This window comes from Nothoprocta perdicaria, unplaced genomic scaffold, assembly GCF_003342845.1.
Source record: "Nothoprocta perdicaria isolate Ctin4 unplaced genomic scaffold, notPer1 scaffold_25, whole genome shotgun sequence".
Taxonomy (NCBI): Eukaryota; Metazoa; Chordata; class Aves; order Tinamiformes; family Tinamidae; genus Nothoprocta; species Nothoprocta perdicaria.
Genome location: NW_020455477.1, coordinates 568,376 through 582,469, shown reverse-complemented (window position 1 = coordinate 582,469; position 14,094 = coordinate 568,376). Strand labels below are relative to the sequence as shown.

Genomic DNA, 14,094 nt, shown 5'->3' with positions numbered 1-14,094 from the left:
ACATTTTCATTTTCAGGAACGTGAAAAAATTTTGTTTCAGAAGTTTAAGTAAGTGCAAGTTCAAGCTTTGGCTGTTTGGACAAGAGATGGAAATAAAGTCCTGGTTCATGCATGTACCTAAAAACACACGCAGCTTTCATGTCAATTTAAATCCTCCCAATTAAAAAAAAGAGACAAACAATCCTCCCCCAATGCAGTCCATTTCTTTGCTTCTCCGAGTCAGTCTTCTGTAAGAGTAAGCAATTGCCAAAGAATAGATGACATCTCCAAGAGGATGGAGAGCAGAGACCCTCCTTGTCAACAGCAAAAATGCTACTGATATTGCAGGTCACATTATGATGAGAATCTTGCAAAATGGGCTTGATCCTTCTGTTCTTCACCTTTCTGGATGGATTAATCTTAGTAATTTCTTGCTACTTTTGAACTCATGCAAAAAAAAAAAAGAAAAAAAAGAAAAAAGAAAAAAAAAATCATTCTTCATAACAGTAAAACATGCCCACTTTTTCTTAGACCAGTCAGATAAACTCAAAATTGTGTCATGTACAACACAGAAATTACCACGTTGCCTTTTTTTGCAAGTCAATTCACTTTCTCAGTGTGAAATGAAAAGCCAGTCCCAGCCAAAAAGCACATTCTTCATTCTGCATATGATGATGCACATTTTCAATAATATTTTTGGGGGGGGAGGGAAATGTTAATTGGTTTAGATACATTTGTGTGTACAGTAGGTTACTCATTCAGCACTTTCCCTGGATATAGCTTTTGCACCATACCAGAAATTGCTGTGAAATAACAGCGTGGAACTTGAACTTTAGCATTTGCAGAATGGAAAATAAATGGGAATATGTAAGCAGCTTAGGCAGTAGTTGAGCCTAGTGTTACCAGACAAATGTATTCTCTGTTCTGCTTGCCTGCTTTTCTGAGTCAATCTAGCTCACACTGACATACTGTGGGATAACTATATCTCATAAAAATCASTTCTAGAAGGTTGCTATTAAAACAATGGAATGGCTCTGATTTTCTTATACCTAGGAAAGAGGAAAAGGAAGGAACAGACAAAAATTGACTGTAGTCCAAAAAATGTATAGCTTTCTTCTGTATTCATAAACAACATTGTGTAGAAGCTGCTGAAGACCCAGTATCAAACCGGACTTAATTTGGAATAAATGGCTACTGATGCATCGAAAGCAATTTACAGCTCTGTTTTCTCACCAAATGGATGCTAGCATTTTACACTTTCTATATTATTTCTATATTATTACCAAAGCAGGATTTTAAACATAATGATGTTTCAACATAAAAGAGAAACAACTGGCTCACCAAGTCCTTGAGTCACAAATCACTGGAATCTGGAAGAGCGTGTTCAGAAGGATCATAATATCCTTCCAGTGCTACAGGCAGGGAACAGGACTGTTAGCTAATTCAGTGCAGACATTCTGATGTTACCCCTTTGAAATGAAAAACTCTGCTGGCACAGTATGACTTTGGGCTGGGTAYGGCTTTACACAACTTTAGGCATCTTATTTGTGAGAGGAACATTATTTAATAAAGCAATTTAGAGCTGAGCTTATACCCTGTATCACCTGGAGGAGTATATCACCTCCCCTTCACTAGTGCTCTGACGGTACCAGCTTTCTAATTTCAGCATCTGAAAGAGGTATTTAAGGTCAATAAGTATTTATGCATTCTTATAGTGACTTGAAGAAGAGGTAGAAGAAGAAGAATGCTCCCTTGAGGAAACTGGATTACTGAAATGGTCCATACTCTGTGGCATTATGTAAAACTCAGTTTCTTCACAGGTAGCAAGGACAAGATACCGCATTATATGGCTGACAGTTTCTTTTCTAACTCATTAGGTCGGAAATAAAGTTGTAATATGAAGTGACATATGGCTACTAAAATACACTACAAAATACACTACAAGATTCAATATAGCTAATATTTTGGTATGCACAATGTCTGCCAAGATGAGTGATTTAGTCCTGATTTCAACGTTACAGCAGGGCAGAGCTATAGGAGACCAGTGCAGACTGATATCACGTATGATGTTATGTCTCATTCTCGGGAGATCTTCCAAACCCACTTGGACACAAGTTTTGTGCCACATGCTCTAGGTGACCCTGTGTTTGCAGGAGGGTGGGACTAGATGATCTCTAAAGGTGCCTTCCAACCAGCCTTCCAACATTAAGGATTCTGTGATTCTATGATGTCTTCTTTATGTCTTTGGTTTTCAGGACACATTCATAGGCATGTAGTATTTCTCAGTATACAGAAGCAACCATTGCTTCTTAACACAAACTTCACCCACCTGGCCCTTTCTGGGCCATCAGGTGAGCAGCCAGTCACCTTCCAGGGGTGAGTCTCCAGAAGTAAAGGGCTTGTGGAACTAGTTAGGATAGTGCCAAACTTAATTTACTTTCATTAAAAGAGCCTATATGACTCTTCTGAAAAGCAGAAGGCCTCAAGTAGCTTGGAGATATTCAAGGAAGCATGATTCACCTAAAAACCACACAAGATAAGCCCTTGTATAGCCTTGGTTAATATCCTCGGCTAAAACCATTTAAAAGACCTTATTTCTGAGTAGCATGAAAAATGAAGAGTAATAYGGTTAAAATGGATCAGCAGATAACCAGTATCCGTACAGAAGTTATAAGGAAGGTGAATGTTTCATTCCATTTAAATCAAGTTATCCTGCTGTCATTACAAATCTCAGAGCTTCAGCCTTGTGGAAGGATTTAAAGGCAACACTTCACCAGTAATCGGATTAGGAGGATTTCATAGCTCCACGGTCTGAAAAACAGATAAAAGAAACCCAAGTTCAAGCTCACCGCAAAGGAAGGCAGTGAGCCGTGCGCTGCAGAATCACACGCTGTTTGAAGAAAGACTTTGATTTTGACAATTACCTAGAGTAGGGATGCCGGCAGATTTCAATGGCTACTGGAAAATGGTCAGCAATGACAATTTTGAGGAGTATCTGAAAGCCCTGGGTAAGATTCCCTTCATGTTTCTTTAGTAAATAATGGATAAATGCAACCTGTCTTAGTCTTCTTAGTCTTAATATGAACCTGTTTTTTTTCCTTTGAACCATTCTTGCGAGGTTTCTTTTTTGAAGTGCTCTGTAAGAACTGCCTTATGCAAAATTGTTTATCCTAAACAGCCTCTCCTTTTTACCATCTTGAAGTTTACAATTACAGAGATGGCAGTTTTCGAACTTAAAAATTACCCATAATTTGAAAATCACTGCAAGTATTATCTCCTATGAAGACAAGAATACATTTGATGCAGTTTGGTGTGTTTGCATTTGATGAAGAAGTATGCAAAACAGCAGTGTTTCGAAAGAAAGAACCTTGTTAGTTGTCAAATACAAATGGATTTTATTTGGGGTTCAGCACAAGCAACAGTCAAAACATTGACTTATTTAACAGAATTAGGCTATGGGCTTCCTCCTGATAAGCAGGCTTGTCTGAAAGGATCTGGACATTTATTTATTTATCTTTGTTCATATTAGTCCTCCCAAGAGCTACAATCCTCTTTTGTAGACTTTTCTGGATTAAAATAATTCTTTTTGTTTTTCAGATGTTAATGTTGCTGTAAGAAAAATAGCAAACTTGCTAAAACCTGACAAAGACATCCTTCAGAATGGGGATCATATGATCATTAAAACTCTAAGCACTTTTAGAAACTACATCATGGAATTTGATGTAGGAAAGGAGTTTGAGGAGGATTTAGCTGGGGTGGATGATCGCAAATGCATGGTAAGAATTAGAACTGTAACAACTGACGGCAAAAAAAAAAAGATTAAGAATAATTTTTAATAATCCATGGCCTTGCCRCAAGCACGTTTGTAAGCCATTTTAGCAGGCTGTTCATAAGGTTGTTTCTGCGCTTCTCGGTTGCCTGAGATGTGCATACAGTTCTTAGCATTAAAGGAATGTTAATTTTAAGCAGGAGCATGAAAAAAATTCATCAATGAACAGTAAATTCRTATCAGTGTATACTGGGCTATGTGTTAGACAAAAAGTTGGTTGCAGACAGATTTTTAGTATTTCTGCATTCAGTAATGTTTTACAGTAAAAGAAATCCATTCTTTGCAGGATCAGGCRTCACTTCCCATGAGTAAGACTGGCCAAGTGCTTAAAAATTGCTGCTTTTCTTGTCCTTGTTTCTGTGWAGGAACCTTCCTGGGTGTATTTGGTAACGTGGATGCACTGATTAGCCTACAGGACCAAATCATTGTGATCAATAAGCCAACGCTGAGGACTCTGTATTATGAGTGTTTTCTCTTGCCAGTATTTTGTTGAGACAGTATTTCGTAACTCATGAATAATAAATACCAATTAACACAAAAAAAAAAAAAAAAGAGAGGAAAAAAAAGAAAAAGAGAAAACCAAGTTCATCTGAACCAGACTGTCTGTTTTCAAGGCAGAGAGAAGGAAAGTGTATTTGTGGGAAGTGAAATGGCCTGATGCCACAATATATTTTTGATGACTGGGAGGTTCTTAATCAGGATAGAGAGTCCAGACTCATTGAACAGTTATAATCCTGAAGAAAGATTTAGATGGCTAAATTACTTTTAAAAGTAATAATGCTTAGAACCTCTTCCCAGACTCTAAAGGGACCTCTCAACCTCTAAAACCTCTAAAGTGACCTGTGATTTCATCAGTGTTGTACTTGTTTGTGTGCATATAGAATGTCTCAAATAAACCATTAGCGTTATAGTTAAATACTACTGAACTCTAGACTAAAACAGCCTTTATCTGAGGGAATGAAGTGATTGTGCTTTGAGGCTCTCTGACCTCAACCCCTGCAACAACTTCTGCGGAATATGTCAGACAACCACTAGCTTAGGCTGCTTTCAAGAGCTGCATCAGCATTTTATCCCTTGAGTATTCAGTGCAAAATGCTTAATCAGCCTTAGAAGCAGAAGGTACCCTCGGCTTCTTGCCTCTTCCAAAGGACCAAAGGAGTGGTCACTGTCCCTGATCGACTGATTGTTTGCTGGGAATGACTCGTGCTCCTCACTCCACAAAAGGGTTCAGAAATCCTTCATATTCCTTTATGGCCACCACGATCATAAGCAGGTGATGCAATCCAGGCAGCTCTACAATCAAGGTCCCTCTGATCACTGCCTCTGTAGCAATGTGTCACACCTTGCAGTTCAATTTGCTTATTAAAGATCTCTCTACTTGATGAGATACCAGCTTGCCCAAAGGCAGCAACATAAGAAGCTGCCTGTYCGAAGGTTCTCTCCACACCTGAAAACCACAAATTCAGGCAAGTTTCAAGCAACAACATCAGGCCAGACAGAAGACAGAAGAGTAATGAAGGTGGTAAGAGGGACATAATGAGAAAAGTCACCATAAAAGGGAAGGTGGAATTTTATTCCTGATGTCTTCTTCCCTCGTCCGTAGCTTGTGAAGCTGCATGACATATGACTTTATCTTTAATACTTAACCTGTGTAGTGGGAGAGATTATGATTCAATTATTGTTATCTACATCCTGGACCGAGCAGAACACCAGACAACTTTTCTGCTCACTGTCCTGTTATTCGTTCAAATAGCTCAATGCATAAGAAGTTCAAAGTAACACGGATAAGACAAATTACACATTAAACATTAATCTATATAGCTGAGCAATTACTGTGCAAAAATTACCTTAGAAGTCTCTCATCCAATATGTATAGATTRTTTTTCTTTTAATGAAGTATACATCTAAGGAGTTATCTAACTAGAGTTAATGCCCATCAGTAAAAATAATATTACCACAATGAACTGGCTGGATCTTCTTATGTGTAATTCACTGAAATTGTGTTCACCTCTCAGTTGTAAAACAAGTCTTTGAGTCAGTCAGGGTACAGCGTAACTAGGATAATTCCAAATCAATACTGCCTGAAGAAGAAAGGCTAAAAAAATGCTGATTCTTATTTTAAGTTATCTTATGTATCTTCACAGCATATTTGCTAACTACTTCAGTTAAAAGTATATAAAAAAAACTAAATGAAAAACAGCAAAGGTTGACATTTCATGTTCCAAGGCAACAATGAGTAAGCTCAGATGCAAAACTTATTTTTCTAAAAATGTTATTTTTCTATTTCACTGCTAGAGTCAGTTTTACTTTTTGCATTATACTATTCATGCCATCCAAACATTTGAATGAGATTGAACTGCATTAGCTGTTGGCAGAGGGGAGACAGCGGCAGCCAGCGCACACCTAACAGCTGTGACAAATCCATCCTCAGCTAATAYTGTGTGTCTTTGTAGAGACACTTGGAATGGAAGACCTCACTACCCTTTTCCATCTGAGTTAAGGGAAATTTCTGTCTTCTGTATTAGTTGGGTCTTTTATTATATCAAAMACTGGAGTTTGACCTAAAGAAAGACAAGATAAAAATGCTAGTGATTAATCTTATTTTCAGTAAGTTGTTATTTCCGCTAACAAAGACGAGAACGTTATGTTCTCCTGCAATACATTCTGTCCTGTTTAGCCTTTAAAGTGAAATAGCCACATTCAGAATAGAAACTATACAGTTTACTTGTATCCCTTCACTATTTATATCTCTCAAAGGGAATTCAGATTGTTATTACTGGGAATTCTGCCTATCAGACATCTTGGTTAAGAGTTTAATGTGTCTAATTTTCTGTGATTGTCACCAAATTGCCAAAGCAATGTCTAATATTGATTGGAAAACAAAAAAAAAAAAGCAAGAGAAAGTGCATCATTTTCTGAAATTAAATGATTTGAACCACCCTTGGAAACTGAAAAAGTTAACATTTCCTTGCAGTGCTGCAAATGTTTTTCAATTCCCCCTAAGCATACTAACCTAATGAATATTTTCATCATTTCCATAACAACTGACTTTAAATATTAGATGTAATAATGAATTTGGATCTTATTTTATAAGAGAATATAATATACACTTGAATGCACAGGTACACCCACAGTATTAAATTATGCAACTAATCTGGTCATTAAGGTATGCTGAGCTAATACACAGTAGAAAAAAAAAAAGTACTGTTACTAAGCAAAGCTGCATATAATTTAACCATTTATTCTACAGCAGCCCTGTCATCTGCAGGCTAGCTGTAGAAATAGTGTTTATTTTCTCATGCATTTGGTTTTTTAGAATCATCAGGAAGTCYTGGAGAGGTCAACTTAAAAGCTAAATATTTTGCCCTTTAACTAGTATTATTTGTTACTTCCAACTCTCCAGCTGGACCACTTGGATGCCTATAAAGTCAAAACAGATATGGAAGACAATCTAAATCATGATGACCACATGATTCCTTTAAGCACAGCTCTTCCCTAATGTGTTGTCCTTGCTGTGATGCATATCCAAAGGAGCTGTATTTTTGAAATGTTATCTACCAGTAGGCTATTTTTCATGTGTGAACACAGAAGAATTTGTGAATGCATTTTACAGATCAGGCAGATTTCTAGCAAGGACAAATGAGTTTGTTTCTGGAGACCCCCTATGCTGTGCAGGCAACACTATACAGGATCACTAACAATGTCTTGCCCATGATTATCAGCACCAGTGTTTTTTCTAGTGATTAATTTTTGAAGCTTCTTTAGTCTCAAGCTTCCCATGGGTGGAGATTGCTGGCTGCACCTATTCAGAGATATTGGTCATGAACTAAAAATTAATTGTTTGTGACATATACACTAATAAACACTGTGTAGCTGCATAGCTCTTGAATGCTGAACTGCTTTTAACTTGCAGACTGCCAAGCACAGGCTAACTCCTTTTCTTAGAAACTACATAGGACGGACACAGTAAGTTTTCCTTTAATTCATCTTCAGATTTCATTATCTCCTTATATTATGACTAATTGTACAGGCAGTGGCTTGAAGACTTACACCATGCAGACTAATGATGTATTTTGTCCTCAGATTTACTTAACAGGCTCATTTCAAAGCACTGTCCTAATGTTGGTGTTAAACTACCTTAATGGAGCAGAAATTGCCACTGCTCTTTCTCTTCCTTCTTTAAAATTTTTACAGAATACTGCTACTCTTTATCTTAAGGAGAAGTGAAAGGCAGATTGTCAGTAAAGGGGAGCCATGGTAATAAGCTGCAGGATGCACCCTCATTGAAATAGCTGCATGAAGTTAGGTTCCACTGAACTACTCAGGCTAGCACAGGTACCCACAAAAGTGCTATGCTACATCCTGATCATCTTTACTTTTGTATGGCTGTCCCTGTCGAGCAGACTAATTAAAAAGATGCTTAATTCTGAAAAAATAAGAAGAGTTAGGTATGTTGTCAGGTACTCATTAGCAGTGTTACTGAGTATAGCTGCATCAGTCTCTGCTAACTAACAGGGTTTACTACATTTTCTTTTTCTCTTGTGYACTCAAGTAACAAATGTGGTCCTCTAGTTACAGGATGCTGGCAAAAATTCTGCTTCATGATGGAAGACAGATTAAGATGGAGAAAAGCCTAAGTTGGTATCTCAAAGCCTTTCATGATCTTTCCTAGCAGCCAGTAGGTGGGCACTGGTTTCAGGTAGCGGGGCTGCAGAGCAGTTCTTATGGTGCAAAAAGGACACTGCACCTCTACTTTTCAACTGCTTTTGCAAACAAAGTGTCAGAGTGTGGACCTCTTCCACTGCTGTCCCTGTTGGCAGGGTGAGGAGTGCACTGCTACAGGCATTTGTGATGGGTTTCACATATTCAAAGAGCCTGCTATATCTCATGCTCCTGAGTTTTAACAGGAAGTCAGGTACTAACTTTCCATTTAGCTCATTTCTTTTCTAACTATCCTTAGYGCTACAGCTCTGTGTATAATTATTATTCTTAGGAGCTATGTTTATCATTTATTGCATAGCGACAAGTTTTGCTTTAAAGAAACTGTTAATGATGATGTAAGGGAATACTATAGTAACACCGAACATGTCTCTCTTGCTAGACCACAGTATCTTGGGATGGAGATAAGCTTCTTTGTGTACAGAAAGGAGAAAAGGAAGGTCGTGGATGGACCCAGTGGATTGAAGGAGATGAAATGCACCTGGTAAGATCATGTAACAGGTTTCAAATGCCACTGTACTGTTCATTCAAATGGTCACGTGCAGTGCAGCAAGCTGTGTGCTAGGTTATCTTGGCTTACTTTGACATAATTAAGTATTATTGCTGCATTTGCCTCATTTCTAAAGCAGAAATCTCATGTGGAATTATTATTCTGTTACRTCCCTTACAAAGTTTATCGGATTTCAAAACAGTACTTTTTCTGTGTTAACTGTCTGTCCAAACATATCAGTTTGAAATGTTTGCATGGAGGAAGACATTTGTATACTGTGTGAAGCAGCAGTACGGAAGCAGGTGAAATTACACATCCAACAATAAGCCATAAGGGAAAAGCATACCACTATTCTTTTAAAATAATTACAGACCAGACTGCATTGTAGCCTAGAGAACTGAAAGAAGCAATTTAGCTTTTGAAATGCTGTGTTCTTTCAGTTCATCACTTCTATCTTTCTAAGTTAACAGGACCTGAAAGAAGGTCACTGTTCTTTCTCACATAGCTCTTCACAGCATCCCCACTCTCTCAGCAGTTCACTAAGACACACTCTTCCAGCTGAGACAATAAAATCCAATTTCCATTCTTGTTCACTCTTCAGTACTATTGGTATTCATTATTCTAAATGGATGTTCTCTAAATAGGCAAATCCATAGCATAAGTATATATGAAATCTCTGCAAGAGTACCCCAAGCCCATTAGTAATTTGTAGGAAATACTAGAAGTCACAGATACTGCATTGGAAAGGGAATGTATGTGATAGATCATCTGGACTACATACTTGATATAATGCAGGTAGGGAGGGAGTAACTGTGTGATTGATGACTTTACAGCTGAGATCAAGGTCTCACTGATAGTACAGATGAAACAATGAGAAACAGTCTGCAGAATTTTCCATCTATATACAGCTGCAGTCTTGCACAGAGATACGTTACAGAATTCACATACTAGTCCCCAGTCTCGCATCCCTTGGGTAACATGACCCAGAGAACGAGCCCCTTCAGATCCTAGACTGGCAGGGAGGTTGCAATTAGCCCCACAATGAAGGGCTCAGAAGCTCAGCTTATGTCTTGCGGCCTTCATCTTACATAAGGCAACTGCACTAGTTCCTCTTCTATTTCTTCGCCCTCTTTACTTTTCCACAAGTCATGGCTCCTGCTCTTTGACAGCTCTGACAGCTCATTATCTCTTCCAGTTTGTTGCCTCTGATATCAAACTCTTTGGCCAAGACCTTTGCCATCCATACTGATCCACGCTCTGGCTGTAGAGCCTCACCATGGATCGCCAGACCAGACTCCTTTCTATCCTTGGCCAGTGAGCATTTCCAAAGTCATAAACAAGGTTTCACTTACTTAAAGGTGTATATCTAGTGCTTTAGATACATAAGATAACTTGAGTGATCTCAGGCTGCTACATGAGAAGGCTGGGACGACTCCATCTCCTATCTGCTAGTCCATGCAAGAGTTCATGCACTCACTGACACTTGTGCAATTTATCATCAGCTGTCTCACATGTACACGACAGTCAACACAAGGTTACTTCCTACAACAGAAGGCCCACACATTTCACAGGCAAATCTGCAATATTTCAGTTTTATCACTTTTTGTATTTCATTAACTTCCAAAGACATTCTCTTTACTCCTCAGAATCCTCATTAATGTAACTCTCTCCATTAAACATACAGTAAAAGAGAGACCCATTTCTTATCTTATTTTTGACCAGCTAAGATCACTAGGTCTGGTACTCTTGAGAGTTCTTTGATACAATGGGCAGTTACTTCTAAAAAATTGATACTTCGATAGTTTTATGATCCTATTGAACTTTACACAATGAGCCAAGTATTAATTTAATTCTTTGCACAGTTCTGTGGAGAATAGTACTATATCCTTTGGTAGTTTATCACCTGCTGTTTTCACCATTTCATTCTATCATTTCTACTTTGTAGCTCTTTTTTCCCCTCAGATTCTATTTTAGTTGAGTGACTTCTTTGACCATTCTCCTTTTCCGTTTGAATTTTATTGCCCTTTTCTATTGTATTGATTGCTTCTGCTCTGTAGGTTTTTATCATTGTCAGCACATCTCCTAGCCCTTATTGCCCAGTCCTTCTTCCAGGTTACCTATATATAAAGTGAACAAAACAGGTCCTATCTAAAATCACTGTATCGGTCTGCTTGTTGCCTCTATTCATCATGAGCCACTCTCTCTTATTAGTGCTTTTAAAATTCAAGCAGCATATTCCAATGGGATTACTGACCCAGCAGAGGTTTTTTTATGTTATTTTTTCACAGTCCATATAAGAAAATGTACAGAACGACCCAGGAAGCTCTGCCTCCTGCTTCTACAGAATGTTCTCACAGCTTTATTAATCTTATATTTCAGAACAGAAAGTATGTCTGTTCAGCTAGGTCATAAATTTTGTCTTTTGGGGCCTTAACAAGTTCCACTCATTTTTCTTCTTCTACCAAAACTAGTCAACACCTACATGCATATACATATGGATTCTCCAAACTCACAGAAAGTATTTAACTGAATATTCAGTGAAATTAGTGTAAAAGGCAGTATGCCTTTTAAATCAATGCCCCTGCCCACGTGCAGTTCACCATGGTGCAATTATGAGCAATCAGAGGTTTCTAAAACACTGCCATGGGACACAAAATGTCAGAACAGTAGAGATGTCCAGGGTGGTCAGCTTCTGCTGTGCTGTGCCTTGCTCCCATCTCCCATACACAATTGTTCACAACTGTTTTTTCAAATCTATTTCTGAATAATTTGCTTAGGTGCCCCAAACAGAAAAGAGCCACTTCTAAAAGCAAAGAGATTGTGTACACAAACAGACAGTAGTGCTCTGGGAACAAATTTGGCTCTTGAAGATCTGAGATCCTGAGATAAATTCTCTCATTCCTCTTTTTTTTCCAGAAAAAAAAAATCCAAAAATGCTAGTTCCTTCTAAGATTAAGAAATAACAGATATACAAACACGCAAACAAATTACATGTCATAATTCAATAGAAAACCAAAATCAAATTAAGCTAGAGATATAAGTGAATATACAGAGCATGAGTCCTATGTAAAAGCTGTATTTTTCTACTGTCTCTTCCTAGGAAATAAGAGTGTGTGGAGTCAAGTGCAAGCAAGTCTTTAAGAAGGTCCAGTGAGCCTATTGCTGCTGGAAAAGTGAAGAACAGTAGAAAGTACTGATCTACCACCATATCTCCAAGTACCAGTAATGTGTATCATCAAGGACAAGGCAGCCAGTAAAGAGATGAAGATGACATTAGAATTGTATAGTCAGAATTTGCATAAAATGTTTTTATCTAATTATTTTTAAATAAATAATTCCAAATAAAATTCTTGTTAGAAATGCCAATTAAAAATACTAAATACCATAAATGTGTGTGCACCTTACTTCTTTACTACATCAAGTTAGAGGATGCTGGGTGTAAAGTGAGATGCAAGCTTAAGAACCAATGAGCTCATTTTTTCATCTAAACAGAAATCACATTTATTGCTGTAGGAAAGGAATTTCTAACTATCATCTGTGGCTTAATGTACACTGAAGTCTGATTTCACTGAACTCACTGTGACTTTTACCATCATCTGCAATGGAGCACTGCTTTACTTGGAGTATTCCACCAGAAATGAAACCCAGTTTCTCAAATTAAGTGAARATATAAATGGATATTTTGGAAAACCAGTACTTCTCAATAGCATATCCAATGGGCAAATCCTTTCCATATGCTCCGGCCAGAGACAACATATTGATTTTATTTCTTATTTTGAAGAAATGAGTAGTTTCTTCAAGAGTAGGAAACTCAGGGAATTACACTTGGGCCTAGTCAAGCAGGTAAAACACAGAGACTGTTTTTCTCCCWCAGGACAGTCACAGTACTATTCATCTGGCTCGGTCTCCATAGTCCAGTGGATATCCCTCCTAACTCAGAAGGGATACACAAGCCAGCAGTTAACAGTGAGGAGCTCCTGTACTTGTCATGGGGCTGTTAAAAAACGTGTAACTTTAAATAAGATAGAAAGGTTCCAGAAGAGGGAGAAGGGTGAAAAATCTGTACATCTCAGGTTAAAGACACTACTCGGCTTAAGGAAAGTCGCTAACAGCTGTCTACTTAAATTCTTTTTTATCACATTACACAAGGTTAGGGGTATCCTGGTTGCCAAATTTCAGTGCAGTGGTTATTTGGGTGTCTCTGAAAGATTTCTAGACACGGAAATTTCTTTCCTTCAGGATCTTTATCCATTTAGACTACCTAAATTATCTTTCTCATGTGCAAATTAAAATTACAAAATAGTGATACCATAGAAGCCTTAAGGTTGGAAGCGACCTTTAGAGATCATCTTGTCCAACCCACCTGCACATGCAGGATCACCTAGAGCACATGGCAGAGGATTGTGTCCAAGTGAGTTTTGAAGATCGCCACAGAAGGAGACCCCGCAACCTTTCTAAGCAGCCTATTCCAGGGCGCTGTCACCCTCACTGTCAAGAAATTTTTCCCTAAGTTCCTGCAGAACTTTTGATGCTTCAGTTTGTGGCCATTTCCTCTAGTCTTTGGTGGTTTCTGAGTCTAATCCTTTCCAGTGGTGGCCACCTCTGAAAATAGAGAAAAGAGACCAGAGTGGTTCACATCACTATCCACAATTAAACTTCACAGAATTATTTTTAATGTTCACCACTGAATCAGACCTTTTGGAAATGTAGTTTTCCTTCGGTCAAGTTTGGCAGTTCATAACTTTGAATTCACCAGATGTCTTTTAATTTTCACCTCCAGCTCCCTTTAGTATTTGTGCAACAAACACAAACTCTTTGCAGGAGGCTGTAAGTGGATCAATTAACATCTAGCTAAGTAAATCCAATTGTTAAATGCTTCTGTTATTGTAATCAAACAGACAGCTTTTCCCCTTTGCATCATTTGCTACAAGGGCAAATTTACCACTGCAGTTAATAACTAATGACTTGCCAAACAAAAGCAATGTAACCTGCTTACAATTATGGAGAAAAGGAAGTCAGGTGGTACCTCCATCTTTTTTTTTTTTTTTTTTACTTGAAATATAAAAATTTCAAAAAA

General features: G+C 38.0%; 1 protein-coding gene across 1 annotated transcript; it reads left to right on the top strand.

Annotated features, from left to right (window-relative positions):
* Positions 1-2,887: 2,887 nt before the first annotated feature.
* On the top strand, positions 2,888-12,400 carry RBP1 (retinol binding protein 1). The gene is made up of 4 exons (XM_026040114.1): positions 2,888-2,987; positions 3,577-3,755; positions 8,910-9,011; positions 12,118-12,400. Exons 1-4 carry the CDS (start codon positions 2,915-2,917, stop codon positions 12,169-12,171), a joined length of 408 nt encoding a protein of 135 aa, XP_025895899.1. The 5' UTR covers positions 2,888-2,914; the 3' UTR covers positions 12,172-12,400.
* Positions 12,401-14,094: the final 1,694 nt, after the last annotated feature.

Bases quoted from the DNA above. Each gene is read 5' to 3' on its own strand.
- RBP1 (XM_026040114.1), top strand. From the start codon at position 2,915: ATGCCGGCAGATTTCAATGGCTACTGGAAAATGGTCAGCAATGACAAT. The intron at 2,988-3,576 runs GTAAGATTCCCT...TTTGTTTTTCAG, and splicing joins GGAGTATCTGAAAGCCCTGG to ATGTTAATGTTGCTGTAAGA. The intron at 3,756-8,909 runs GTAAGAATTAGA...CTCTCTTGCTAG, and splicing joins TGGATGATCGCAAATGCATG to ACCACAGTATCTTGGGATGG.